Raw genomic sequence first — 26,495 nt, 5'->3', positions numbered from 1 at the left:
CTATCTGCAGCTGAAGCTTTCTTGGCTGCCATACTGAGCATGCTTCAGCAGCACCTCTAGCATGAGGAAGCCCTGGCAACAGGCCACACAGCTCCTGTAGGCAGCTCTCTGAAGGCCCAGTAACTTCATGTCATCCTGTTTGCGACAGCAGTTGTTCTTGCTGGCTTCCAGCTCCCAGCACAGGATGGTGTTGGAAGTCATCTCAAAGGAGAATCTTTTCCTGCTCTGCTTCTTGATGAACTTGGCTACCTGAATGCAGGGCTTCCTGCTGACCAGCTGGAAGATGGCCTCTGTCTCCCAGACCATGGCTACACTCTGCACAGTCTGGAAGTGAGTGTAGAAGGCACTCATGCTTTGCTGGGCAGAGTCCTTGTCACCATACAGGCAGGAGTTGCAGCACTGATACTGGGAGTAGGACTGGGATGATGGAGAGCTGCTCTGCCCAGCATTCCCTGGGCCATGGAGGCAAAACAGATGTCCTTTTGGTAGGGGATGGCTGGCTCTGGTTGTGGAGATGACGCCTCCCTCTTTACAGTCCCTGAGAGGTGGAAGGAGATTTTCATCAGTGTCCCCAAGGGATCAGTGCCAAACCTACATTCAAGACTCTGAAAGGGTGCTGGCTCCAGGGGCCCTTGGGAAGGTCCCATCACCTCCCTGTTCGCATTTCCTCATAAAATTGGAATAATAACAATGCTGACCTGATGGGGCAATGATAGGGATCAAATAATGTAGAGACAGATGTACATATAAGTTGTATAATGATAAAGATCAAATACTGTATGAATGGGATCACCGAAAATAACCAAATTCCAAAAGGCCATCCACTGGTAAATAAACAGATTGTGGTACATCCATACAATTCAACCTTATTCACCGATAAAAAGGAATGAACTACTGATAAACTCAAAACATCAGTGAATCAGTAGTTCATTCTTTTTATCAATGAATAAGATTGCATGGTATAGATGTACCACAATTCTGCTCAATGAAAGCAGCCAGAATGAAAAGTCCATATACTATATGATTCCATTGAGATGACATTCTAGAAAAGGTAAAACTGCAAGGAGAAAGAACAGATCAGGTGTTACCAGTAGCTGGGGACAGCAGGGGAACTGACTACAAAGTGTCACAAGGGAACTTTAGGGAGCCATGAAAATGTTCTGTATCATGATTGTGGTACTGGTTACACAAATGTACATGTGTCAAAATTCTTCAAATTGTGTACTTAAAATTGATGAGATGTGCATATGTAAATTATAGCTCAATAAAGCCAGTCTAAAAAGCCAGGCATGGGAAATGTTTTGGCCAGGTCATCAAGCCCCAACTTCCCCTTTGGCATTGGTGATGTGCCTCCATCTTATCCCAGGGGGCATCTTGCCTTTGCCTTGAACACTCATTGTATCCCCATTACCATGTAAGTATTTGCCATGTGTTTAACTCCTTTAATACTAAAATATCCTAAGAAATTGCATTGTTAGATTCCCCCCGACAGATTAGGAAACTGAGGCACAGTGCATCTATCTATATATTTATTTATTTTTTATTGAAATTATTGGTGAGGCTTTGGTTCACAAAACCATACAGGTTTCAAGTGTACAATTCAATAAAACTATTGTCTGCACACTGAAGCATGTGCTCACCGCCCCAAGCAGTCTCTCCATCCCAGTTTTTCCCCTCTTTGTCCACCTCCATCCACCTCCCTGTTCTTCCCTCTGGCTAACACCACAATGTTGTCTATGTCTATCTCTGTGTGTGTGTGTATGCATGTACACACACACACACACACACACACACACATTTCTACATTTTTTTTTTTTGCTTAATCCCTTTGAAGCACAGAGCATTTAAATGACTGATGGTGCTAGAACTGTTGCCAGGCACTCTGCCCCGAGAGCTGTATGTTACCCTTGGGTGCTGCCCATTTCATGGTGGTCTTCAAATTGATGTTCCAGATTAACTTTGACCAATTTATCGTAAAGGTATTTTTATATCCCTCCTGTAATCAGAGGACTGACATGTCAACAGTTTTTCCCAATGCACATTGATTGACAATAATGATTGACATTTTATATCTTTATCCTCATATATTCTGAAATCACCTCACGAACTTACAACATTGGCCTCAGTCATACCCACCATCCATTTTTATGGCCAATACAATTCTGTGGCAACTCCAAGGGGTGACCTGGTGCCCACGCTTCCCCCTTCAGGACCTCCCTCCCAGGGAACATACCTGGCTACAATCTCCAGCTCTTTCATTCAACCTACCTGGCTAGCGTACTTCTATACTCTCCTCTGTGGACTCGGGGTTGGCCGAGCTGAGAGTGGCCCTATCTGTTGGTGACTGTTTTTCCCTATGGTCTGTGAAGTAACATTTCACACTTGACACTGGGCCCAGGGTGTTCAGTGTTCCAGCTGTTTACTGAGAGTCCACTTGGGCTATGCTTAGCCCTCCACTGGCCCCAGCGTGAGTGGCTGCTGGGGTTTTAGTGGTCACTAGGATACTGGCTTTATTCTTTGACCCATAGCAAAGACAGAGACCTAGCTGGGATGCCAGGAGAGGTTTCTTACCAGGATCTCATTTCCGTTTTGGACATACAACACATAAAGATGCAAACACATATGCATATATATACCCACCTAGAAAATTATACATATATAAACATTCATATATTCATACCAACACATACATACATAATCAGACACATATTCAAACATGCATAAATATACACAGTTAAACACACACACATATTCCTTCAACCACTCACATACATTTATACACATATGTGTACAAATCACACCAGATTCACATACACTCTATACATACTCTCATAACCCAATATCAAAATGGGCTTACTTTGCACTGGTGAAACAGAGTGTAACCAAAAATCTTCCCTATTATTCCAAAGTTCCTACCTCAGCCTCATTTAAGCCTCTTGGCTCTCAATAGCCTGGGTCTCCAGGCCCTCTGTCAGGTTGCCTCCCTGGACACTCACCCTCACTCAGCTTCTAGGACTCAAACAAACCAGGAATGCTCCCACCTGGGGCTTTGCAGTTGCCCTTCCTTCTGCCAGGAGCACCCTCCCCTAGGGCCCCTGGGATTCACTCTCTCCCTCCACTCTCTATTGATACAGCACTTTATCAGAGCAGCCTGCTTGGACACTGTGAACAAGCTAGCACTCTTTAGCCCTCCATCTCCCTCTGTTACCCTATCCTGCTTTATTTCTACTGTAGCATGTAATACCTTTGGGTGTGTATATCTGCAAAATGGGCTTATCAATTTAAGTTCCATGTGGAGACTTCATTCGTTTTCTCAGTTACATCCTTAACATCTAGAATAGCATTCGACACATTAACAAGCACTCAAGAAATAATTGTCAAATTAATGAACAAATATATGACAAACACTTTTGGAGCTGCTGAGAAAGGTGTGCTTACCTAGCTGCATTGTCTTCCCTCTGAACCTCAGATCTCAGCAGACCCTGGTAGGCTGGTTCTCACCCAACTCTGAGATTCCCCTCCTGTTTCTCTACCTGCCCAAACCTCACTCCAGGCACATCCCTCTGGCACACCTTCCTACTGGCCCATCTCTCTCTACTCCAGGATATCCCAGTGTTGAAACAGTTCAAAAAAGTGATGGAGTACAAGTTATCCAAAAGGTAACCCCCAGAACACCTACAGGAAACACCTAGGAATATACTCCTCTCCAGAATGAGAGGCCAGTATGTGGAGATAAACCCCAGAGAGCTTTACAGTGTAATGAAATTCACAGTTGCACCAACAAAGACAGTGTTCCTTTGTGGGAAGAGAACATCCTGCAAATATGTTCTTTCTTACCAAATAAATCCAGAGACTTGCTTTATAAAAACAAGAGGGTAACAACCAAAAGTAAATAGATCAATGGAAGATAAAGGTAGCTCAGAAAAAAAAATCATATTATCTATTCAAGTTTTTAAGGGATATAGTAAATAAAAGTCTGGAGGAAAAGAAAACCCAGTCAATAAACAACAGTGAAAAAATTTATTCACTATTTTTTAAAAATCAACTTTGTTCTCACATCATGTGAAACAACTAAGAATACTTTTATACTGTTCACAATTAAGTTTTAATTAAAAATGTTTACAAAGGTGGAAACATTATTATAAACATGGCATTTTAAAATGGAACCAGAACTGCCATCCCAGAGGAACTGCCTTGCACTTCTCAGGCCCCAAAACTTAGAATGTTTGGGGGCCTAAGAAGTGCAAAACAGGGCAAAATAAACTTTGTACCAGAACTAAAGCCACATTGTGTCTCAAAAGAACTACTTGCAAAAATTGCAATAGAGCACACATTATGACTATTGGACTGATGACTACTAGACTGAATATTAAAAGCATTGTTTTAGAATTAGCATTACTACACTATCCTGCACCAATAGAAGTGTCTTTTTCCCTTCCCTTTCCCTTCTCTTTCTCATAAATATCCACCGCCTTTGTCTCCTAATCAGAACATTATTTGGGCTTCTTCCTGAATTAATGATTCTAAAAGTTATTCTTATTGATCTCACATATGCTCAATTGGCTCACTTAGAAAGGTCTTTTTATTTTTAAGTTAGCAAAGAAAATATAAGTTAACATTTGTAATTAAAGAGTGGTTTTTTCCTAAACTTAAGTAATATCAGTTTTCATAAACATCTTTGAATCTTTATCATTTTTTTGAACTTTATTGCTTTAAAACAATCTCACTGTTTCAATTTGCATGTCCCTGCTTTTTAGTGAAACTGAAATGAACAAGTCAGGAAAGAAAATAAATGGGCAATCCCCAGAAGAAGAAATGCAGAAAGCTGTTAAATATATGAGATATTCAACATACTAGAATAAGAAAACTACAAATTAAAAAAAAATCATGATATACACGATATCATTTCGCCCCATAAAATAAGTGAGAGTTTAAAATGTTGACAGTACTAAGTCTTGGTGAGGAAAGACATGAGGAAATAAATACTTCTATACTCTTTTGGTAACAGTGTACCTTGCTGTTCTCAAGGGGAATTTGTTAGTACCCATTAAAATTTAAAGTGGGCAATGTTATTCTTTTTTTTTTTTAAATAAAGTACAGAAGTTCATTGAGTAAAATTCACAGCACAGGTAATCACCCACTATTACCTATATTTGTGGTTCACTTTCTTAGTCCATTCACCTCTTTTTCTTCTGGCAGGATCCTGATTTTCCACTGGGGTATTTGCCCTCTCAACCACTCAAGGAATATTGAGCTAAATCCCAGCTCCGGAGACAAACCCAGATTGGTTTGAAATCAATCTTATTTTCCTGGCTACAATTATGGTTCAGAGTTGGGCACAAGCTTCAATCTGGGTGTTAGGTATAAGACGAGGACTTAAGCAAGAACAATAGGGAGATACCCTTTTCTTTCTCTGAATGGGCACAGGAATGTTGAAACATATGGCTTTATGAGGGTACCCCTAAGGGCCAAGGGGCCCCTTGTGTGGGCAGAAGACGAAGAGGACCCTGGAGAAGGGCACTTTACTTGTCATCTTTTTCCTGAGAAAAATTCACATTTTGTGCTATATGGGTAAAATGGCATGTAGAGAAATATTTATTGTAGATATTCAGTATTTATTGAAATATTTATTGTTCATAATAGAAAAAAGGAAACATTTTAAAGATTGAGCAAAATAAATAAATAGTTAAATTACCACATAACCAAATTGTGGAATACTATGCTGTAATAAAGAGGAGATCTGCATGTACTAATAAATGAATTTATAGTAAGTGAAAAAAGATGCAAAGTAATCCTATTTATGTAAAAATTAAAAATGTTAACTTCTCCCCGCAAAAGCCCCAAACCAAGTTCTAGAGTATCTACATATGTAAAGGCGCAGAGCAGATCTGAAGAAATAGGAACAGTGGTGACCTCAGGAAAGGGAAGAAAGATTAGGTGGGAGATTGTATTTTCCAAAGGTGGCCACACCAGTGTATCTCTCACTCCATGTGCTCTTTTTCAGTGTGAAGTTGACGCTCCTCTATTGAGAATGACAAAGTGGACTTGCCTCAACTAATAGGATGCAAAAAATGCTTGGAGATGATCAATGATAGTTCATAAAAAACACTATGTCTGCTTGGTTCTCTATCTATCCATTATCTATCTATCTATCTATCTATCTATCTATCTATCTATCTATCTATCATCTCCTTTCTCTCTCTAACATTATCCACTCTCCTTTGGACTCAGCCACCATGTTGTGAGTAAGCCCAGCCACTTGGAGAGGGTGATACTGGTGTGGTGCCCCGAGTGAGGAAGGGGCCACAAGAAGCAGTGCACATGAAGCTAGGCTGCCTGGGTAAACAAGCTAACACTGTGCATGATGACAGATTTCCCCACATCCAGGGAGAGACATGGCAGGAAGAAGCCTTGCACAGAATGTGCAGAGGCTAGTGGAGTGTGTGGATAAGGGAAAGTCCTCCTACCCCACTTCCGGTACCTGGGTGTGGGTGGGACTAGGGGATACAACAGCACTTGTACCATGAAAATCAACATGGCAGCAGGGGGAGATCCTGTCTTATCAGTCTAGTCTAAGAAAAGGACAGGATTGGCTGGGGGTAGGAGGCAAACTATTCTGGAATGCACGGAAGTTTGGGCTAGGAGATTTAAACCAAGAGAGGGAGAAACATGTGCCTCTTTCCTCTGGGACCCACCAGCACGGATGTGTAGGCTAGACCATTTGTGAAACAAGCTAGGCCCTGGAATCCATGGGACAATGACAGTGTTGGCCCCATTCATGGACCTCAGGAGGGAGCGTGAAGCCAGAGAGCTGTCCACTTAGCAGCCTTGGGCTCCAAAGGACAGGTAAGGATGGAGTGGGATTTCTGGGCACTGTTTCTGGTTCTAGAGACAGCTGGGTTTTGTCTCGGTCTTGAGGAAAAGATGAGCCTGGAGCTGGGGGGTTCCTCATCCTCCCAAATTGTACAACATTTTAATAAAGACCTCTTTCCTTCTCCACCCACCTTTGTCTTTTGCATTTGCCTGTGGGTGACAGTGGGCAACTGAACCCTACTTTTGTTCAGTAACAAGGCCACATGGAGGTGTTCCAGCCAACAGTTTCAGCAGAAGTCCCAGCCAACCGCCATAGGTATGAGTGAACAAGCTTTCAGATAACTCTGCCTTCCAGACTTTGAGTCTTCCAGCTGGGACCCCAGACATCCCAGAGCAGAGACTAGCCATCCTTGTAGAATTCAGCTATCTGTCCTCCCTGAGTTTCTGATCCTCAGAAACTGTGAACATAGTAAAAGGTGTTTTACACACTAGGTTTGGGGTCAATTTGTTATGCAACCATAGTAACTCAATGGACTGATTGTCCTTGTTCTAGTGAGGCAGCTTATTGATCAGCATCTGTATTGTAGTGAGCCTTCTGGGCCCAGCTGAGTATTGTGGCTCCCCACCACCCATTATGCATGTACTTACATGTTCAATCCTATTATGCATGTGTAGCAGTTACAAAATTGTTAACCTGCACCCTATGGGAGACTAATTTACAGTGTTTACATTTTTGTCTTTAGCCTGAACTTTTTTAGTCAAAATATCATTTTCCAAATTACCTGGGTCATCCCTTTTTTCCCCAAGACTCTACATAATTTTTCCTCAATCCTCTCAACATTCCTACCAGGTAGGTAGTGATAACCCTACTTTAAAGAGGGAAGTTGAGGCCCTGAAGGTTAGGGAAGGTGAAGGGGGAAGGATGAGAGACAGGGCTGCTCTGCCAGGCTGTCTTATGCTGTCCCTGTGGCTACTTCCTGGGGGTGGCTTACAGCAAAACCCCATCAAAATATGTAATGTCCATCACCATCATGTGGCCTCTTAGCTGCTTCTGGCCAGGGCCATAAGAAGATCTTCTGTCCTCTCCTCTTGCTCATACAAACATTTAGCTGAGGCCATCCATACAGGGTTCTTGCCCTCCAGGGGAAGTGAGGAGAGGATGGCTATGGCCAGGTGGCCCAGACCACTGTATCTGAGCCCCGTAGTTTTCCAGCTGGTCCACAAACCATGCCAAGAACCTTAAGGCTTCACTGCCACAGCCAGCAGGGCTGGTGTGCAAAACCCCGAAAGGACCAACACAGCACTTTCTTGGAGCACTGACTCCTGGCCAACTCATCTCACATATAGCATGTAAGCACTAAACCTCATCAAGAAGGCTGGAGTATTTTCTAGTCTCAACTCTTCTTCCAAAACTCTTCCAGAGTTGCCATCTCTTGCTTCCTTTCCCTTCTGATTCCAAAGATTGGCTTATGCTACAGTCGAGGCTACAGGGAGAATCAAATCATCCCAGAGCCAATAAAGGTCCAGAAATAGCCTGTCTACTTGGCCAAGGAGCCTGATGTTACCTGGGGGGCATATTTATGGCTGAGCCACTGTTGTGAAGTGTTTTAAATGGGCAACACTCTTCTCTTCAAACTGGAAAGGGGAGAACCATCTACCCTACCATCCCTCCCCCTGAAGAACTCTTATTGTCAAACTTAATAACACGGGAGGGAGGGGGAGAAGTGGTGAGCTGCCCAGATGATGCCAGCTCAGTATAGGGAGGGTTATGGAGTGCAGAGCTTCTCCCAGTGAAGGCCAATTTTCAGGACTCATTCATGACCTCAGCCTTTGTGCTAAATCTACAAAGAAAGTGCCAGAAGCTGTCAGACACATTGAGGATTACAGTAGGAAAGTATTTTTTGTGTGTTTATTTTTGTTGCTTCTTGTACCTATTTAAAAAGAAGTGAGTCAGTGGGCCATATAAGGAAAAGCTCAGCCACAGAGAAATGTAATACAAAGAGCTCTTCCTCAGCCCCCCAAGCAAATGGGAAAGGGATTTTGCTTTTGTTTGCCTTCTGACTTAATAACAGGCTGCTTCTTCTCTGTGGTTTGCTTGGAGCTGTCTCAGAGTTTTGACCTTAACCTCAGGACACCCACACAAATAGCCCAGGCCTTCTCTGTCACCAAGGAGGAGGATGGTGGGGGCATCCCTCAGCCTGTGCCACAAGGCTCATCAGTGGCTGTGCTCCAAGCCTCAGAGTCCCTCGTTGGCCCAGAGCCTGGCTTCCTCCTGCTCAGTTCGCCTCATGGACCAGGAATGTTAAATGAGAGTTCTAGAGGCAGAAGCACCTTTTTCCAACATGGGCTTCCTTGGGAGGGTGATCTCAGCTGGGAAGGACTTCTGGCTGGAGGCCATGCACGTGACCCAGGATCTCCAGGATCCCAGCAGCTGGCCACACCCCTTGTATGTTCTTAGAGAGCCACGCTAGGAAGATTCTGTTTAAATGTGCTGTTTAAAATGTGCTGGCCACAGGCCACCTTGGACACAACTCTCAGGCCACAGGTTGTTAACTCATCCTGAGAGAGCCTCTGGATGCATTGGCTTCACCTTGGAAGGTGAGATCCCAGAAACTCCAAGGCCAACAGTGAGTTACCAGAATTTCTAAGTGTGCTGAACTTGGTAACACCCAGCCCTCCGTTCACATTCAAGGCATTTTCAACGCTCACTGGAAAGCAGCATATGTGCTCACATTTAACCAGGGCAGGACTAGGATGATTTCATTTTATCCCCACAATTAGAATGGCTGTCACAGACCCTCACCTTCAGACTTGCTTCTTCCTATTTAGTCATCAGAGAAAGTGTCTCTTTTGTGAGATGATGCAGTCCCTTAATTTATGGTAGAGGGAGAAAGAGGCCAGCTACTGTCCCTTCCCCAGCACACCACTCAAAGCCTTGTAGTTGATTCCAGGCCCTCCAGGAATGAAGCAGGGGTGACGTGGGGATTTCTGGGAAGGCTGGATAATGCTTTGTGAATTCCCCCAGGAAATTTCTCAAGAAAGGAATTTGAGGCCAAAACTGAGAGGCCAGAATGTGAGGCAATCCACCCAGACACGCAGTGCAGAGAGACTGGCTCCAGCTCCCCTGCACACCTGGGTTGGGGGGTATAGTTTTCATGTACAAAGCTTGCCCTTCCTTGGTGAATTTTATTCCTAAACATTTCATCCTTTTTGATGCCATGTAAATGAAACTGTTTTTAAATATCTTTTTTGGACTATTTATTACTGTTGTTCAGACATACAACTAATGCTGAATATTCTTATTAATTCTTACAGCTTTTTGTCATCTGCAAATATAGTTTTACTTCTTTTTCATTCTGGATGCTTTTTGTTTGCTAATTGCTCTGATAAGAATGTCAGTAAAACATTGAAATAAAGTAGCAAAAGACTGGCTTCCTCTTCTTATCTCTTAGGAAAGCTTTCAACCTTTTGCCATTGGGTATTTTGCTAGCCTTGGATTTTTATATATGGCCTTTTTTATATTGAGGAAATTCCTTTCTAATTCTAGTATATTGAGTGCTTTTATTATAAAAAGGATGCTGGATTTTTTTGAATGCTTTTTCTGCATCAGTTGAGATAATTATGTATATGGGACTTTTTCTCTTCAGTCTGTTCACCCGGTACATTACGTTGCTTGATTTTCAAATGGTGAGGCAGTCCTGCCTGCGTTCCCAGTATAAATATCACTTGGCTTTGCTTGAGTAGGGCAGTCTGGTTCCAAAGACCACTCTTGCTCCATGTGATCAGGTCGATGAGATGGGAGGAGCTCATGGTGAGGAAATTTACTTCCGTGAGACACAACTGGGCTCTGGCACACCACAGTGCACAGGGAACAGGCAGAAAGTGGCTGGAGCAGTGTTCCTCTCCCACCGCCTGGCACCTAAACCAGACAGCATCGTGGACACCCACTTCTGGGGAGGACAGAGAAGTTCTGGCAGTACTGGTGAGAAGGAGATTAGCTTTACCTAATTCACTTCATAGGGGAAATATAACTCTCCTCTAAAGATGTTCCCAGTGCACATGCCAGTCAGAAATTCACCAAATACAGCAGTCCCCCATCTCCATGGCTTCACTTTCTACAGTTTCAGTTACCAGCAGTCAACCACAGTTAGAAAACATTAAATGGGAAATTCCAGAACTAAATAAATTAGAAGTGTTAAGTTGCATTCCATTTTGAGTAGCAAGATGAAAGTTTGAACCATCTTGCTCTGCCATGCCTGAGGCATGAAACACCCATTTGTCCCGTGTATCAGTGGTGTATATATTACTACCTCTTAGTCACTTAGTAGCCTTCTTGGTTATCAGATCACCCGTTTTCATATTGCTGTGCTTGTGTTTATGAAACTCTTATTTTATTTAATAATGGCCTACAAACACAAGAATAGTGATGCTGATAACTCAGATATGCCACAGAGAAGCTGTAAATGGCTTCCTTTAAGTAAAAAGGTATGTATGTATGTATAAAAAAAACAGAGTGTATATAGGGTTCAGAAGTATGTTCAGTTTCAGGTATCCACTGAGGATCTTGGAACATATCCCCCATAAATAAGGAGGAGACTACTGTGTGATAAAATCAGAGGCAAGCACATAAGATTAATTTATTATTTATAGGAGAAGACTATAAGCATCTGCATTTTGTAAAAATTTTAATTGAAGTATAACTTACTGTAAAGTGCACAAATTTTAATGGCATATAACTCAGTAGTAAATTTTTTACTTATATAATATAAAGCCATATAACTATCAACAAGACCAAATATAAAAATTTCCAGCACTCCAGAATGCTCCCCCCATTAATACTGCCCAAATTTATATTACTTAAATTTTGATTTAAGTTTTAAAACAGTTTCCAAAACTTGAAGATAACCCAGCAAATTCATTTTTACTTTATTGGATAAAACACAGAATAGGCTATTTACATAGCACAAATTCATAGGCAGTGGTATGTTTCAGTGAAATACCACTGTAAAAGCCAAAACATTTTTTCACATTATTTGCACGCCTTAGTGAGAAAGGTATGATTGGCTCTTAATTGAACCACAGCACAAACACAAATTCAAGTCAGCTTATTGGAAAATTACAGCCTACAAACATTAGTAATGTGATAAGGAGCAGTCACACTGTAGGATTCACCACCCAACCCACAACAAATTAAATTGATCATAATAAAACCAAACTAAGAAAATTAAAAGGCAAGAATAGCAGCAATTGAAAACTGATCTCTCAAGACCTCACTGATGAGGTTCTGGAAACAAAGCATGCTTCCCCAAATTGCCAGATTTCTCTCTGCACGAGTCATGTGCAGGGGAATTTGGCTTCACTGCATGAGAGCCAGATGTCCTAGCAGGACCCCACGTTTCAGTTCTTGGAAAGCCTAATACTGGACTATTTTATTATACAAATGCCAAACATCTGGAACCAAAATAATTCAGATTGCCAATGTACCACCCTCAGCTGAATGTAAAAAATGAAATTAGTGTAACCATGCATTATTCCTTTATGAGGATGGAAAAGTGACATTAATGAGTTCATGACCAAGAGAGGCCCCCAGTGGTGTGCTGGGGCCAGTGAGAGCGAATTATTGAGTCCTTCAATAATTTTTTGCAAGCCAGTTGTTTAATACAGTCATTATCAAAATTAAAATCTTATGTACTTATAATTAAATAAATTAAACACAAAAGTAATAAATACTTAAATCTCATCAATTCCTAATTATTTTTACTACATTTTTTAACACACTGGCAGCTCATAAGAAGGAATAGAGGGAGAATAGGCAAAGGCTAAAATCAAGGCTTTTTGACCCACCCCCATCCTGGCAGGGAGCGGGTTGTGACACATTCAGCATCACACTGCTCCCCTGGGGCTCCCGCACTTCAGGAGTCACTGAGCCCACAGTTCAGGCTGTAAGACAAGCCCTTTAGGTAACTTTCTTCCCAAAACTCTACTTTCTGTAAGTTTCCACAGTACAGGCTGTATCTTACTCCTTTGGAGTTCATAGGACCCTCCCAACTACATGTGGGTAACAATTTAGGAAGGCCACTCCCATCCATCATTTTGTAATTTCACAGCAACCTAGAAATGAGAGCAAGGAAGCATTCTTTCCCTTTTAATAGGCGAAGAAACTGAGTCTTAGAAAGGTGAAAGAGGTTTCCTGGGTTCACACACCCTGTAGGATGGGAACTTAGCTTTCTTGACTATATTAGATGAGGTAGGCACAGTTTTGTTTTGTTTTTTTAATTTAAATAAGCACAAGGTTCAGAACTGGTATTCTTTGGTAGAAAACTAAATTGAGGCAAATTCTCTGGCAATATATATCAATCACCTTAAAACTAAAATACCATCTGTCTTGGTAATCCAGCTTCTAGAAATTCATTCCTAAGGAATTAGGGGCATGCCAAAGATTTTACTGGCCCTTTTTCAGCAGTGTTATTGATACCCTTGAACTCAGAAGCAACCTGTGTTCCAAAGCAGGAAGTTGGGCTAAATTGACTGGATTGTATCAGCCTTGCCTGGAAATTTATTAGTAATGTAAATTATTAGGCTCCCAGTGTGAACAAGCAATCCATGTTTAAATAAGTCTTCCCTGGGATTGATTCAATGCCTGCTAGAGTTTGAGAATCCCTAGGTTAAATAAATTATGGGACAACTAAACAATAGAATATAACACAGTTCATGAAGAACATGGGAAAATATGTTCACAGTGTAATATGTAAAAACATGTATCATGTAAACCCAGTTTTGTAAACTTACTACATGTATATATTCATGCTCACACCAAAGGATACATACCAAAATGTGAACAACATTTATCTTTGGAAAAGGGGATTCCCCATTCTTTTGTTTACCTTTATTTCCTAATTTTTTTACAATAAATTTAAGAAAATGTTTTAAGAGCAATAAATTACTTTTAGTTTTATTTACATACTAATAATTTTTTTAAGTAAAACATAAGCTCACTTTACAAAGCTCAGTGACCCCTGCCCATCCATCTTTAGGATGCTGCACACCAGGTCCTGTGAGTACTCCTTCAGCCCAAGGTGTTAGTCTCTGGGTCAGAGGGCAGCACTGGCTCGCTGGGTGCAGAAGACAGGGCTGGGGTGAAGAGGGCTGCACCTGTCCACACAGGGTTAAAATAAACCAGCTAGAAAGAAACTCTGTGGGAAAGACATGACATTTGTTTGCAAGGAAACATGAACAAGGACAAATGAGAATGGAGGAATGTGGTTCCGTGAGAGCCTGATTGAGGCCAGCTGGGCAAACAGGGCTAGGGGCAGGGAAGAGAGGCACATGGAAGGAAGATCCCATTGTGGGCCAGGTGGATCCAGGAACAGGGCCAGCTGTCTTTCTATCTAGTGTGGGGGGGCTGCTTAAGAGAGTGTGGCCTAGGACACAAACATAGCTTGAGAAAGTTGGGTACGATTGGGCTTCCTGTACTTTGAGACATGAAGGAGCTGTTCCAGTTGCCAGGATGGGAGGAAGGCCCACCCAGATTCTGTCTTTTTAGCCCCAAGTTTGTAGAACGAAAAGAGTCAGCATTTATCTGCCATTAACTCTGTGCCAGGCAGAGCAGAGTGCTTCATTATGTCAGTTAATTCCTCTGATGGTCCTAGAGGAGACCACTGCTGTGACCCCAATTTTCTAGGCTAACTTGCTCAAAATCAAAAGCTGCTGTGTTCAAGCTGGGGCCCGGGTCTACCTACAAAGCACAGGCTTTCCTCATCACAGCAAGCTGGATTGTTATCAGTGCCTGCCAGCGTCCTCCAAATGCCTTCCCATGTCCCTTCCACCCTGCTCTGGACACCTGCCCGAGGCCATAGCTTCTCCACCTACTGCTATCTACCAGTCCTGAGCAACTGAACTCCTGAAAGAGCCAGCAAGAGCCCCAGCTTTGGCATTACTTCAATCTTGTAAAGGTGAAGGAAGTTTTACAATGTTTATGTAAAATTGTGGTACATTTACACAATGGAATACTACTCAGCTGTAAAAAGAAGGAAATCTTACCTTTTGCAACAGCATGGATGGAACTGGAGACCATAAGGCTAAGCGAAATAAGGCATCAGAGAAAGACAAATACCATACGATCTCACTTAGATGTGGAATCTAACTAACAAAACAAACTGAGGAACAAAATAGAACCAGAGGCATAGAAACATGGAATAGACTGACAGGTGTCAGAAGGGGGGAGTTCTGAGAGACTGGATGAGAAAAGATGAAGGAATTAAGCACGCGCGCGCGCGCGCACACACACACACACGAGATCTGTCCAGAAGATATCCAGCCATGTAATAAGAAAAATAGAGACATTTATTGAAGAAGATACAAGATACAACAAACATTGCACATAGGGCAATGATACCTCAGTCCCCTTCCAAACAGGCACCTTGAGACCTCACACAGTTCTCCCAATCACCATAAGTTTCCCTGTTGTATTTTCTTGAATTTCATCAATGGTCTGAAATCTCTTCCTTTTCAAAGATGATTTTAGTTTTGGGAAAAGCCAGAAGTCTCAGGGCACCAAATCTGAGCTGTCGGGGGGCTGAGTGTCCTGGGTGATTTGAGTTTTGACAAAAAACTCTGCATGAGACATGATGCATGAGCAGGTGCCTTGTCATAATGAAGCTTTCAATCACCAATTGCCCACAGCTGCAGTCTTCCAAATGATCTGAATAGTTTCTGCAGAGGAATATTCAAGCTTAACACAACATTTGATGCAGATTTGTTGTTCTACTCATTCATTTTCAATGCGATGGCCACAGAGTATACATGCTCCCTCAAGGGTGTCTACCATCCTCACTAACTAGTACAGTGAAGTCATCATTGTTCATGTATGCACATTCCAGTCCACTCTCCTTGGCTGCCAGGTTACACTGATGTTGTGCAAACCATTCTCCTTATATTATCAACGGTTAGACTTTTTTCAGACAGACCTCATATGTGTGTGTGTGAGTGTGTGTGTGTGCATGACCCACAGATTTGAACAAGTGTGATAGCCAAGGGGAAGGGGAAGAGTGGAGGGGAAAAGTGGAAGTGGGCAAAGAGGAATAAATGGGGATGGAAATAGACTTGATTTGGGGTCATGAGCACCTGATGCAGTATGCAGATTGTGTTTTTTTGAGTTGTACACTTGAAACCTGCATGGTTTTATTAACCAATGCCACCCCAATAAATTCAATAAAAAATAAATAAATAAAATAGAATTGTGCCAGAAAAATGCTAAGTGCATATTGTAATTTATCATTAATATGAAGAGATGTTCCCCTCTGGGAGGCAACCACCTCACTAATTTCATGAATAATAGCTGAAGCTTAGAAGTTACACTATCTTTGAGTTTTCTCAATTGGTCTTGGCCTAAATACAACTTTTGTTACTTTCATTCATTATTTTTAGAGCACAGATACAGGCTCCCTTCTCAGAACAGGAGAGAGGGTAGAGGAGTTCCTGTCAGGACCTCGGTGACATCTGAAAGCCTGACTACCCCACCTAGTCCGAGGTGTCAGTCACCTCCTGTCACCACCCTGGGATTGTACAGGTTCCTTCTCTCCCTTCTCACAGTCACTTTCCTCATCTTGTGAGTCACTACCATCTTCCCGTTGGAAGTCAACAGGAGGAGATGATTTTAGCCTGCCTGAGCCCAAGTCATGCCCATACTGACTAGCACTCATCTTTCCTGATGGTAACATCAATGGTTTTACATGGCTAAACTTCCAAAAAATCTTCTTTCAATGTTATTTTCTCTCTAAAGAATTTCACTGTAATGGAAAAACTTCTCTTTGAAGGCAAATTCCATTCCTACCTTTCTGCTTTCCTGACCAACAACGCCCCCTTGGGGAAGTGGAGTCAGCCCCTCAACCTGGACCTCATTGGGATGGGAGGGACAGAGCCTTAGGTATTTGCCAGGGCAGGGCAAACCATGTCGCTGGGTTTGACGCTGTCTGTGGGAGAGGGGTCCCAGAGGGAACAATGCCATTTGCTCAGCTCTTGGCTGGCTTTCAGTCACTTTCCCCACTACCCACAAGCAAATTGGGCCCTTCTAGTGCTGATTCTCAGGTGGGTGGGTTTGTGTATGTTCTAGGACCCCGTGAGTCTCTCCAGTGGATTCTCCTGTGAGGCTAGGGGTTTTTCCTGCCACTGCAATCCCCACAAGATTTTGCAGCCAGAGTTCTGAGGCTTTCTTTTCCCACACTGGAATCCTGAATTATGCAGTCTGCCTCACTCCCCAGCTGTTCCACCAGTTTATCTGAATGCAAATGTGGGACTGCCTGGTCCTCCAGCTGCCACCTTGCCACATGTCCTCTCCGCCCCAGCTGCCCATCTCTGCCCCTCCTACTGGTCTGGATAAATTGTTTCTTCTTTAACTCCTTGGTGGTCAGACTTCCATGCAGTTTGATCTTCTGGAATTTCTGGGTATTTTTTGTACTTAAATTTGTTGTCCTTTTGGTTGTGCGAGGAGGCAAATTGTGCCTACTTATGCCTACATCTTGACTGCAAATTTTCATTAAGTGTGGTTTACAGTAACAAAAATTAGAAAATTAGAAATGCCACACACTTAAAAACTGAGTATAACATTGGAAATAATGTCAATCAATAAAAAAAGAGAAAATGTTTGAAAGACAAAGAACACTGGTGAGAGTATGGAGAAAGAACACTGTGTACTCTTAGTGGGAAAGTGAATTGAGAGAGACTAATTAAAGGACATTTAAGCAGTAACAACTACAACTTTCATTTTTAACTCACCCATGGTAATTAGCCTATTCAGTTTTTAATTTCTTTTTGAGTCACATGTATTTATTTACATTTTCTGGGAAAACAATCCTTTTTATGTAGATGTTCAGATTTACTGCTATAAAAGTGTTCTTTGTTATACTCCTTTAATATCTTCAACATCTGTACATCAATAAAAATAAATGTTTATTAAACACTTATTTTCTGCATGTCACTGTTTTAGTCTCTGGGATACAACAGTGAAAAAAACAGAGAAAACCCTTGTCCCCAAGAAGTCAGCATACCCATGAGAGATAAATAGCAGATAGATAAAGCATTTTCTTGGTATACTTCTTGTTTGTTTTGTTTAAGAGTCACGTATTCTTGCTACTTTGAATACGTGGTATTGTTCCATTAAATAATGAACATTTTGGATGGCACATAATGGAGACCCTGAATTCTGTTACCTTACTCTGAAGAGTGTTTTATTTTATTTTATTTTATTTTATTTATTTACTTTTTAAATACATTTGTCTCTGCCTCCCCCCCACCTCTTTCCCTTGCCCCCTCCCACCTTCCCTCCCTCAGCTCTTCCCCTTTGTTTTTGTCCATGAGTCCTTGCTATATGTTCCTTGACTTTCCCCTTCCCTTCCTTTTCCCCTGCCCCCCGCCCCTTCCCTCATGTCTCTGTTGATTTCTTTTCCTTTCAGTGTTGCTGGTCATATTTTCCTTGCATCTTTGCATTGTTGGTTAGGTTCCGCTTATAGGTGAGATCATATGGTATTTGTCTTTCGCCCCCTGGCTTATTTCGCTTAGCATGATGCTCTCCAGTTCCATCCATGCTGTCGCAAAGTTTTGTACTTCTTTTTTTCTTTCTGCTGCGTAGTATTCCATTGTGTATATGTACCATTATTTTTTGATCCAATCATCTACTAATGGGCATTTAGGTTGCTTCCAAGACTTGGCTATTTTAAATTGTGCTGCTATGAACATTGGGGTGCATAGGTTCTTTTGCATTGGCGTTTTGGTGTTCTCAGGGTATAGTCCCAGCAGGGGAATTGCTGGATCAAAAGGCAGTTTCATTTTCAGCTTTCTGAGGAAAATCCACACTGCTTTCCACAGTGGCTACACCAGTCTGCATTCCCACCAACAGTGGACTAGGGTTCCCTTTTCTCCACAGTCTCGCCAGCACCTGTTGTTTGTGGATCTGTTTATGATGGCCATTCTGACCGGTGTGAGGTGGCACCTCATGGTGGTTTTGATCTGCATTTCTCTGATGGCTAGTGATGCCGAGCATCCTTTCAAATGCCTCTGGGCCCTCTGTATCTCCTCCTTGGAAAAGCGTCTGCCCAGGTCCTTTGCCCATTTTTTGATTGGATCGTTTGTCTTCTTGGAGGGGAGTTGTGTGAGTTCTTTATATATCTTGGAGATCAAACCTCTATCTGATGTATCATTAGCGAATATATTTTCCCATAAGGTTGGCTCCCTTTTCATTTTACTGATGTTTTCTTTCGCCGTGCAGAAGCTTCTTATTTTTATGAGGTCCCACTTGTTTATTCTTTCCTTTATGTCCCTTGCTTTAGGAGACATATCAGTGAAAAAATTGCTGCTTGGGATATCTGAGAGTGTCCTGCCAATGTTCTCCTCTAGGACTTTGATGGTGTTGCGACTTATATTTAAGTCTTTTATCCATCCTGAGTTTATTTTTGTGTATTGTGTCAGCTGATGATCCAATTTCAATTTTTTGCATGTAGCCGTCCAGCTCTCCCAACACCATTTGTTGAAGAGGCTATTATGGCTCCATTTTATGCTTCTGCCCCCTTTGTCAAATATTAGATGCCCATAGAGACCTGGGCTTATTTCTGGGCTTTCTATTCTGTTCCACTGGTCTATGGGTCTGTTCTTGTGCCAGTACCAGATGGTTTTGAATATAGTGGCTTTGTAGTAGAGTTTGATGTCCAGTATTGTGATCCCTCCTACTTTGTGTTTCTTTCTCAAAATTGCTGTGGCTATTCGGGGTCGTTTATGGTTCCATATAAATTTTTGAAATGTCTGTTCTATTTCTGTGAAATACGTCATTGGTATCTTAATAGGGATTGCATTGAATCTATAAATTGCTTTGGGTAGTATGGACATTTTGAGGATATTAATTCTTCCAATCCATGAGCACGGTATATGCTTCCATTTATTTGTGTCTTCCTTAATTTCTTTTTTCAATGTTGTATAGTTTTCTGCATACAGGTCTTTTGTGTCTTTGGTTAAATTTATCCCTAGGTACTTTATCTTTTTTCGTGCTGTATCGAATGGTATATTTTTCCTGATTTCTTCTTCTTCTATTGCATTGCTGGTGTACAAAAACGCTTTGATTTCTGAATGTTGACTTTGTATCCTGCTGTTTACAATGTTGATGTCTTCTTGATAGATTCTTCCTTTAAATATTATAAAGTGCCCCTCTGGGTCTCTCTTTATAGTCTTTGTTTTGAAATCTACTTTGTCTGATACAAGTATGGCAACCCCGGCCTGTTTCTCATGGCCATTTTGGTATATTTTTTTCCATCCCTTTACTTTCAATCTGTGTAGGTCTTTTGCTCTGAGGTGGGTCTCTTGTAGGCAGCATATGTGTGGGTCATGTTTTCTTATCCATTCAGCTACCCTGTGTCTTTTGATTGGGGCATTTAGTCCATTCACATTGAGAGATATTACTGATAGAAACTTACTCATCTTTTCTCTTTGTACCTGTGTTCCTCTCTGTTTCATTCTTTTCCTTCATCTGCTTAATCCAGTCCCCTTAAAAATATGGAACGCTTCACGAATTTGCATGTCATCCTTGTGCAGGGGCCATGCTAGTCTTCTTTGTATCGTTCCAATTTTTGTATATGTGTTGCCGAAGCAAGCACCACCTTCCGTTTAATGGAGAGCAGTCTTTCAGGGTTGAGCAGTCTTGGTTGTAGGCCTTTGCTTTTCATTACTTGGAATATTTATTGCCATTCACTTCTGGCTTGTAGTGTTTCTGTTGAGAAGTCAGCTGCTAGCTTTACCAGGGCTCTCTTGTATGTTACTACCTGTTTCTCCCTTGCTTGCTTTAGGATTCTCTCCTTGTCTTTGATAGTTGACATTTTAATGATGATGTGTCTTGGAGTGGACCTCCTTGGGTCCCTCTTGAATGGGGCCCTTTGTGCCTCCTGGATCCATGAGACCTTTTCTCTCCTCAAATTGGGGAAATTTTCCATCATTACTTTTTTGAGGAGGTTCTCTATCCCTTGCTCCTCTTCTTCTCCTTCTGGTATCTCTATTATGAGGATATTATTGCATTTCAGGTTGTCCTGCATTTCCCTAAATGCCTCTTCATTCTTTTTGAGTCTTTTTTCCATTATTTGCTCTTTTTGGGAGCTTTTTCCTACTTTGTCCTCCAGCTAGCTGATTTGATATCTGCTTCATCTAGCCTGCTTTTGATTCCGTCTACTTGTTCTTCAATTTGGAAATTGTATTCTTCATTTCCTCTTGTCTCTTTTTGATAGTTTCTATGTCCTTTTTCATGCTGATATAGTTTGCAGTAAGTTCCTCATAGTGTCCCTGTAGTTTTTCATAATCCTCTTTGAACTCACTGAACTTGTTGACCTTCCTTAGACCCATTGTTTTGAATTTAATGTCTGATAGTTTACCTGCCTCTATTTATTTATTTCTCTCTGTGGGGATTTCTCCTTTCCCTTCGAGTGGGGCATATTTCTTTGTGTTCCCATTATTTGTGAGACTCTTCTCTTTCACTTCTGCTTCTTAAGTTGATCTATCTTGATCTCGTGACTTTGCGGTGTGAACTTCTATGGTAGTAGATGGGTCTTTTTTTTTTCCTTTTATTTCTAGGTCTGCCTCTGATGGTGTCAGATGACCTCCTCTGACCTTTGGTAGTCTGTTTGAGACTTCCAGGAATCTACTATCTGTGTCTGTCTCCTGCAATTGTTAATCTAGACACTCTGCCCTTAGCTATCAGGCTTAGACACCACAGGGTGGGGCATTGCCTCCTGAGGGTGGGGCTATTGTTTTGTTTTGGACTGCTGCTTCTCTTGGACGTGGCCTGTCTGAGCAAGACGGAGACTGTGGATTGGGAGAGGAGTCAGCACCAGGATCCCCAGCGTCTCCTCTTCCCGGCTACTCCCTCAGTTCTCTTCCCAGTGCCTCTGTCTCCAGTCTCTCCTCAAGTGTCTCTAGGAAGCTCTGTGTCCCCTTTAGCCAGGGATCCACTTTCTATGCCGGGTGCTCTGCACTCAGTACCCAGGCCTGCGTGCCACTCCTGGCTGTGGCAGAGCCTCCTGAGGGTGAGGTTATTGTGTCCTTTATGCCTGAGCGGGACAGAAGCTGCGGAGTGGGAGGTGAGTCATCACCAGGGCCCCAGTGGCTACTGTCTCAGTGTCTCAGTTCTCTCTCCAGAGCTTCTCTCACCAATCTCTCCTCAGGCGGCTCCAGCCCACCTGCCCCCACCTCTGCCCAGAGACCGAGGTAGGTGGCTGCCACTGCAAATTTTTGCGTTGGCTCTTTACATGGCTCTTTGCGTCTCCAGCCACCTGTCTCTGGCAGTGAGCACCACTACATTTTTCGCAGCTGTCTTTTGTTTGTATGCTTTTTTGGGTTCTGGTGCTGTAGGCTAGAGGTTCCCATTTATGATTCAGACCCTGTTCTTCTTAAGGGGATCCAAATGGTCATTTCAATATCCCTCTGGTGCTGGCGCCTGTGGGAGCCCAGCCCACCCTCTCGATTCTCCACCCCACTTCTAACCTGTTAGGCTGAGCAAAAGCCGATTCCACTGTCTGTCCGAGGTTTCAAGGCTCCTCTCTCACTATTGTTCCGTTGTTTTCCAGGTGATTTCTCCACGATTTAGTTGCAATTCCAGTTTGGTCCTGGGAGGAGGTCAGTGTGTCTTCCACTCACTCACTCCACCATATTCTGATACCTTACATTCTCATATTTTTATAGGTCATTCCCTTTTCTGTGTTCTTGGTCTTCTCAAACTATACTTTGATTTCTTTGGGTATAGTTGGCTTTGCATTTATCTCACTAAATCCTTCCTTTTAAACTGGATTTTGGTATCTTTCTGCAGCTCAGGTAATTTATGCTCTTTTTTGATATGTCTTTTCCTTGTTCTTCTGTCTGCTCATTTCTTCTAGATTACCTTTTAAATGGGTACTAAAAAATCTGGATCTTTTCTCTATGTCTCTGAACTTCTACATCATATGTTTACTTATTGTCTTTCTGCAACTAACTTTGTGAAAGACTAAACAGATTTCACAAAATCCAGACAAAGAAGTGGCTGAACATGTTAGTACCTTGCTTGTGTCACAGGCCTACTGACCCTCCCTCCCTGCAGCCTAAGCCTTGGGTGCAGTGGCTCTCTTGACCTTCCTTTATGACATTCTTCTATACTCCTTGGTTCCGGCCTATTAGGTTCCAGAATGTTCTGCCCTCTTCTCTGACTAGAAACTCCTCATGTCCAGGGTGAGACATCCCTCTCTGCTAGTAGTTATGATTTTCTTTTATTTTTTCCTGGGCTCTAAAAATACTCTGTTCATACCTCTAAAATAACATGTGCTTACCCTGCTTGCCTGCAGTTTCCTCTATTTAAGGATCACACTTCTCTGTTTTTCCGTAGAGGCTAATGTCATACCTCATAATGGATAACATGTATAGAGCATTTACGAGTTCTGGACACTGTTCAAACTGTTTTACATACAATAATTCACTGGAAAATCACAACAATCCTCTGTAGCCATTGTCCTCAGTTGACAAATAAGGAAACTAACACAAAGTCAAGGGACTGGTCAAAGTCATGCAGAGTAAGTGGCAGATGAATTAGTCCCACTTTGTCCATCTAGGTTAGAGCCTCAACCACGCTGAGTGAATTATTCTGTCAATGAAGGAGCACATGGTTTGTCATGGTGAGTGCAACTATGTCTAAAAAAGTTTGACTTGGAGGTACAGACAATTTCAATAAGTAAAGTATCCATAAGGTCTAGAAGGAGGTGGCTAGTGCCTCAGCAAGTTTTCTCTAGTTCTGTCATCTCTTATTTTCCTTCAGAGACCAGCCATTTTCTTATGGACATCAGCCCCCCTTATTCCCAACCTGAATAAACCTAGATCAAGGCCTGATGGGGGAGTACGAGTTGTTCATGTAACCTGACTTCAGAAGGGCAAGGAAGCTAAGAGAATGGAGCATCATCTACCTCAGCAGTAGGTAAGGTCTTCTGGATGATGTGGGCAGAGTTCACATAAACTATCTCCTTGGAGGGAATCTACTGGTGTCAGGAAGCACAGCTCTACTACTGGCTGAAAATGTCCCCCTAGAATACATTTGGGGTGATTTTTAGACCTGGTTTTAAGTCCTTTTTGGTCAGTCAGTAGTTGTGTGTAATTCACAATATGTTGCCAATATATAAGAACCACCTCTTGATTTAAATTCAAGAAAGGACAAAAAAAAATCAAAACTGCATTGTAAGGCTTCTTTATGGGTCATTATTTTTGCTAAGAAAAATAGTGGGAAGCTCTGAGATGCTTCTCTGGAGAGCTCAGGCCATACGACCAAGGGCTCCCACTAGTCCACAGAGTGAGCAAAGGCAGGATTGTTTTATGTAGGGTAGTGGGGAGAATGGTGTCAAATCTTCACTTGCATTAATAGGGCCCCAGCATTTTCTTGGTCTCTGCTGTGGATCTAACATGCACAATGGTTACATGATGCTAATCTCAGCAGCTGCTCACTAATTAGAAATACTTGCTTTGTTTCATTTTTAAAAAAAAGTTTTCCTTTATACTGAGCCTACCCAGTTCTAGCTTCAGTAAGATTTGTCAGCTATCTGGCTAATTTTATTTATATGAGTAAATATTAGATTTTATTATGAAGATTAAATTTTATTATAAATACTTTATATATAGCAGTAAAGATTAGTAAAGTCTTGGTTTATTGTTTGATTATAATCAATTTTATGTTACTCAAAAGAAATTTATCATCATTAGAAAATCATCAGACAAATCCAATGTTGAGGGACAGCCTACAAAAACCTGACAAGGGCTCCTTAAAAATGGCAAAGTCATCAAAAACAAGGACAGTCTGAAAAACCATCATGCCAAGAGTAGTCTCAGAATTTATGATGTAATGTGATGTCCTGGGTGGGGTCTTAGCACAAAGAAGAGATATTAGGTAAAAACTAAAGAACTACAAATATAGTATGGACTTTAGTTGATAATAATGTAATTATATTGGCTCATTAATTGTGACATATAAACCATACTAGTGTGAGATATTACTTTAGAGTGGGGCTTATGGGAACTCTTCAAACTACCCTCACAGCTTTAAGGAACAGCTAAAACTGTTCTAAAATAAAATTTATTTTAAAAATATATAAAGAAATTATATGGTTCTCCTGAAATTTCACTAAGAATAAAAACTTCCTTAATCTCAAAGCCTGAGTTTTGGAATGGGGTAAAAATTGACCAAATTTTAGGTAATAGATCATATTTTATGAGTGTCAATTACATGCCTTATTTAATGGTGACAAAGACCCATGGTAAGGAGAATTAATTCATTTTACGAATGAGGGAACTGAGGCACAGAAAGGTTAAATAGTTAGTCCAGCTCACAAAGAAGCATTCGGCAGTAGAACCTACATGCCCTACCATTATTCTGTACTGCTTCAAGTGGACCTCAAGTGAAAAGTAAACCTAGGTCAGGTGAAATTCAAGGACTATGAACACTCAGATATAAAATACACTGAGAAGTGAGTCTGGAATGGTGACCTGAGTAACATCCCGGCACTTTGCCTAGGAAAAGCACCACTTATTTGTCATCCAGTGAGAATGTACATTTCAAAATCATATGCTTTGAAGGATGGTTAATTTCTAGAACACATCTGTGATTATGACAAATCACCCAGGAGGGAAAGAATCTGTCAGCAGGATGGGCCCAAAGCAGAGCCTGGCCTGGCCTTTTAAGATTCACATCACAGGCATCAGCCCTTCTGCTGGCAGCCTTTTCCCCACCTAGCTCAGCTTTCATCTTTCTAAGCCACCCCTCTGCACACCCTGTATCATGGGAGAGGAGCCTTACAACTCCTCCAGGTAATTCTCCCCTGCTTTCTCTCATGGATTCTGTAGCACATGTATGAGAGATCTCTAATATGTGTATTTTTAACAACAGTTCACAAGCTTGAACACTTGCAGGAATGTGGGTTCACTCTCTCTCCAAATGCAGCCCATTCTCTGGCTCCTTAATAGTTGCTATAACAGATCCAAGACAAGCTGTCGAACTTTCCCAAGACCAGGACTCCTGTGCCCTCCACTTTCTGGGTAATGACACCAAACTCCAGGAGTGATGATGCTGAGTTTGCCTTTCCCTCACCTCCAAATCTATCTGTCTACAAGTCCTGCATCTCCACCTCCAAGCTGCATTACAAACTCATCTGTCTTTTGCACCTTTGCTGCCATCACTCCAACCCAAACCACTCTTACCTCTTGTTTGAATTGGGGTTGGGACACCCAGCAGAACCCTAGGGCTGTAGAGCAATAGTGACATGTCATGCTTCATTTGAAAATCACAACTCAGATATTTTTCATCTCTATCTGCTTAATTTGTCTCTTAACTATTTGTAAATCTGGGTTATGAAGAAAGCTGTCATTTACTTACTTAATCAAACCCCATATATTCTAGTATAGAATATATCACATATATTAATTTTTATATATTAATTTTAATTTCTACATTAACACATGTTAAATTTGTAGATATAGAGATTAATACATACTTAATTTGTTGATCTTGTCAGATAACCCTTTCCCAGCTCACCTTGTTCTCCTTCAGGTACTAAATCCTGGAACCAACAATCCTCGGCAGTAGCCAGCCAGTATCTGGAGTGCTGCACTCCAGATTCTGGCTGGCTACTGCCATCTGCAGCCTGCTTCAT

General features: G+C 41.8%; 1 protein-coding gene and 1 non-coding gene across 2 annotated transcripts; both read right to left on the bottom strand.

Moving 5' to 3' along the window:
• FAM170B (family with sequence similarity 170 member B) lies at nt 1-26,495 on the bottom strand. Its single transcript, XM_054572392.1, is given in 4 exon segments — nt 1-440; nt 443-538; nt 2,269-2,388; nt 26,378-26,495. Coding segments are annotated over 4 exon segments (774 nt in total).
• Nucleotides 20,344-20,450, bottom strand: LOC129069698 (U6 spliceosomal RNA). The gene has a single exon (XR_008529051.1). It is a non-coding gene; the product is annotated as a U6 spliceosomal RNA (small nuclear RNA).

Source organism: Pteronotus mesoamericanus, unplaced genomic scaffold (genome assembly GCF_021234165.1).
Source record: "Pteronotus mesoamericanus isolate MK-2021 breed Mesoamerican mustached bat unplaced genomic scaffold, CSHL_Meso_final contig_230, whole genome shotgun sequence".
Classification (NCBI taxonomy): domain Eukaryota; kingdom Metazoa; phylum Chordata; class Mammalia; order Chiroptera; family Mormoopidae; genus Pteronotus; species Pteronotus mesoamericanus.
The sequence above is the reverse complement of the archived record's forward strand: the minus strand, read 5'-3'. Positions and strand labels throughout refer to the sequence as shown.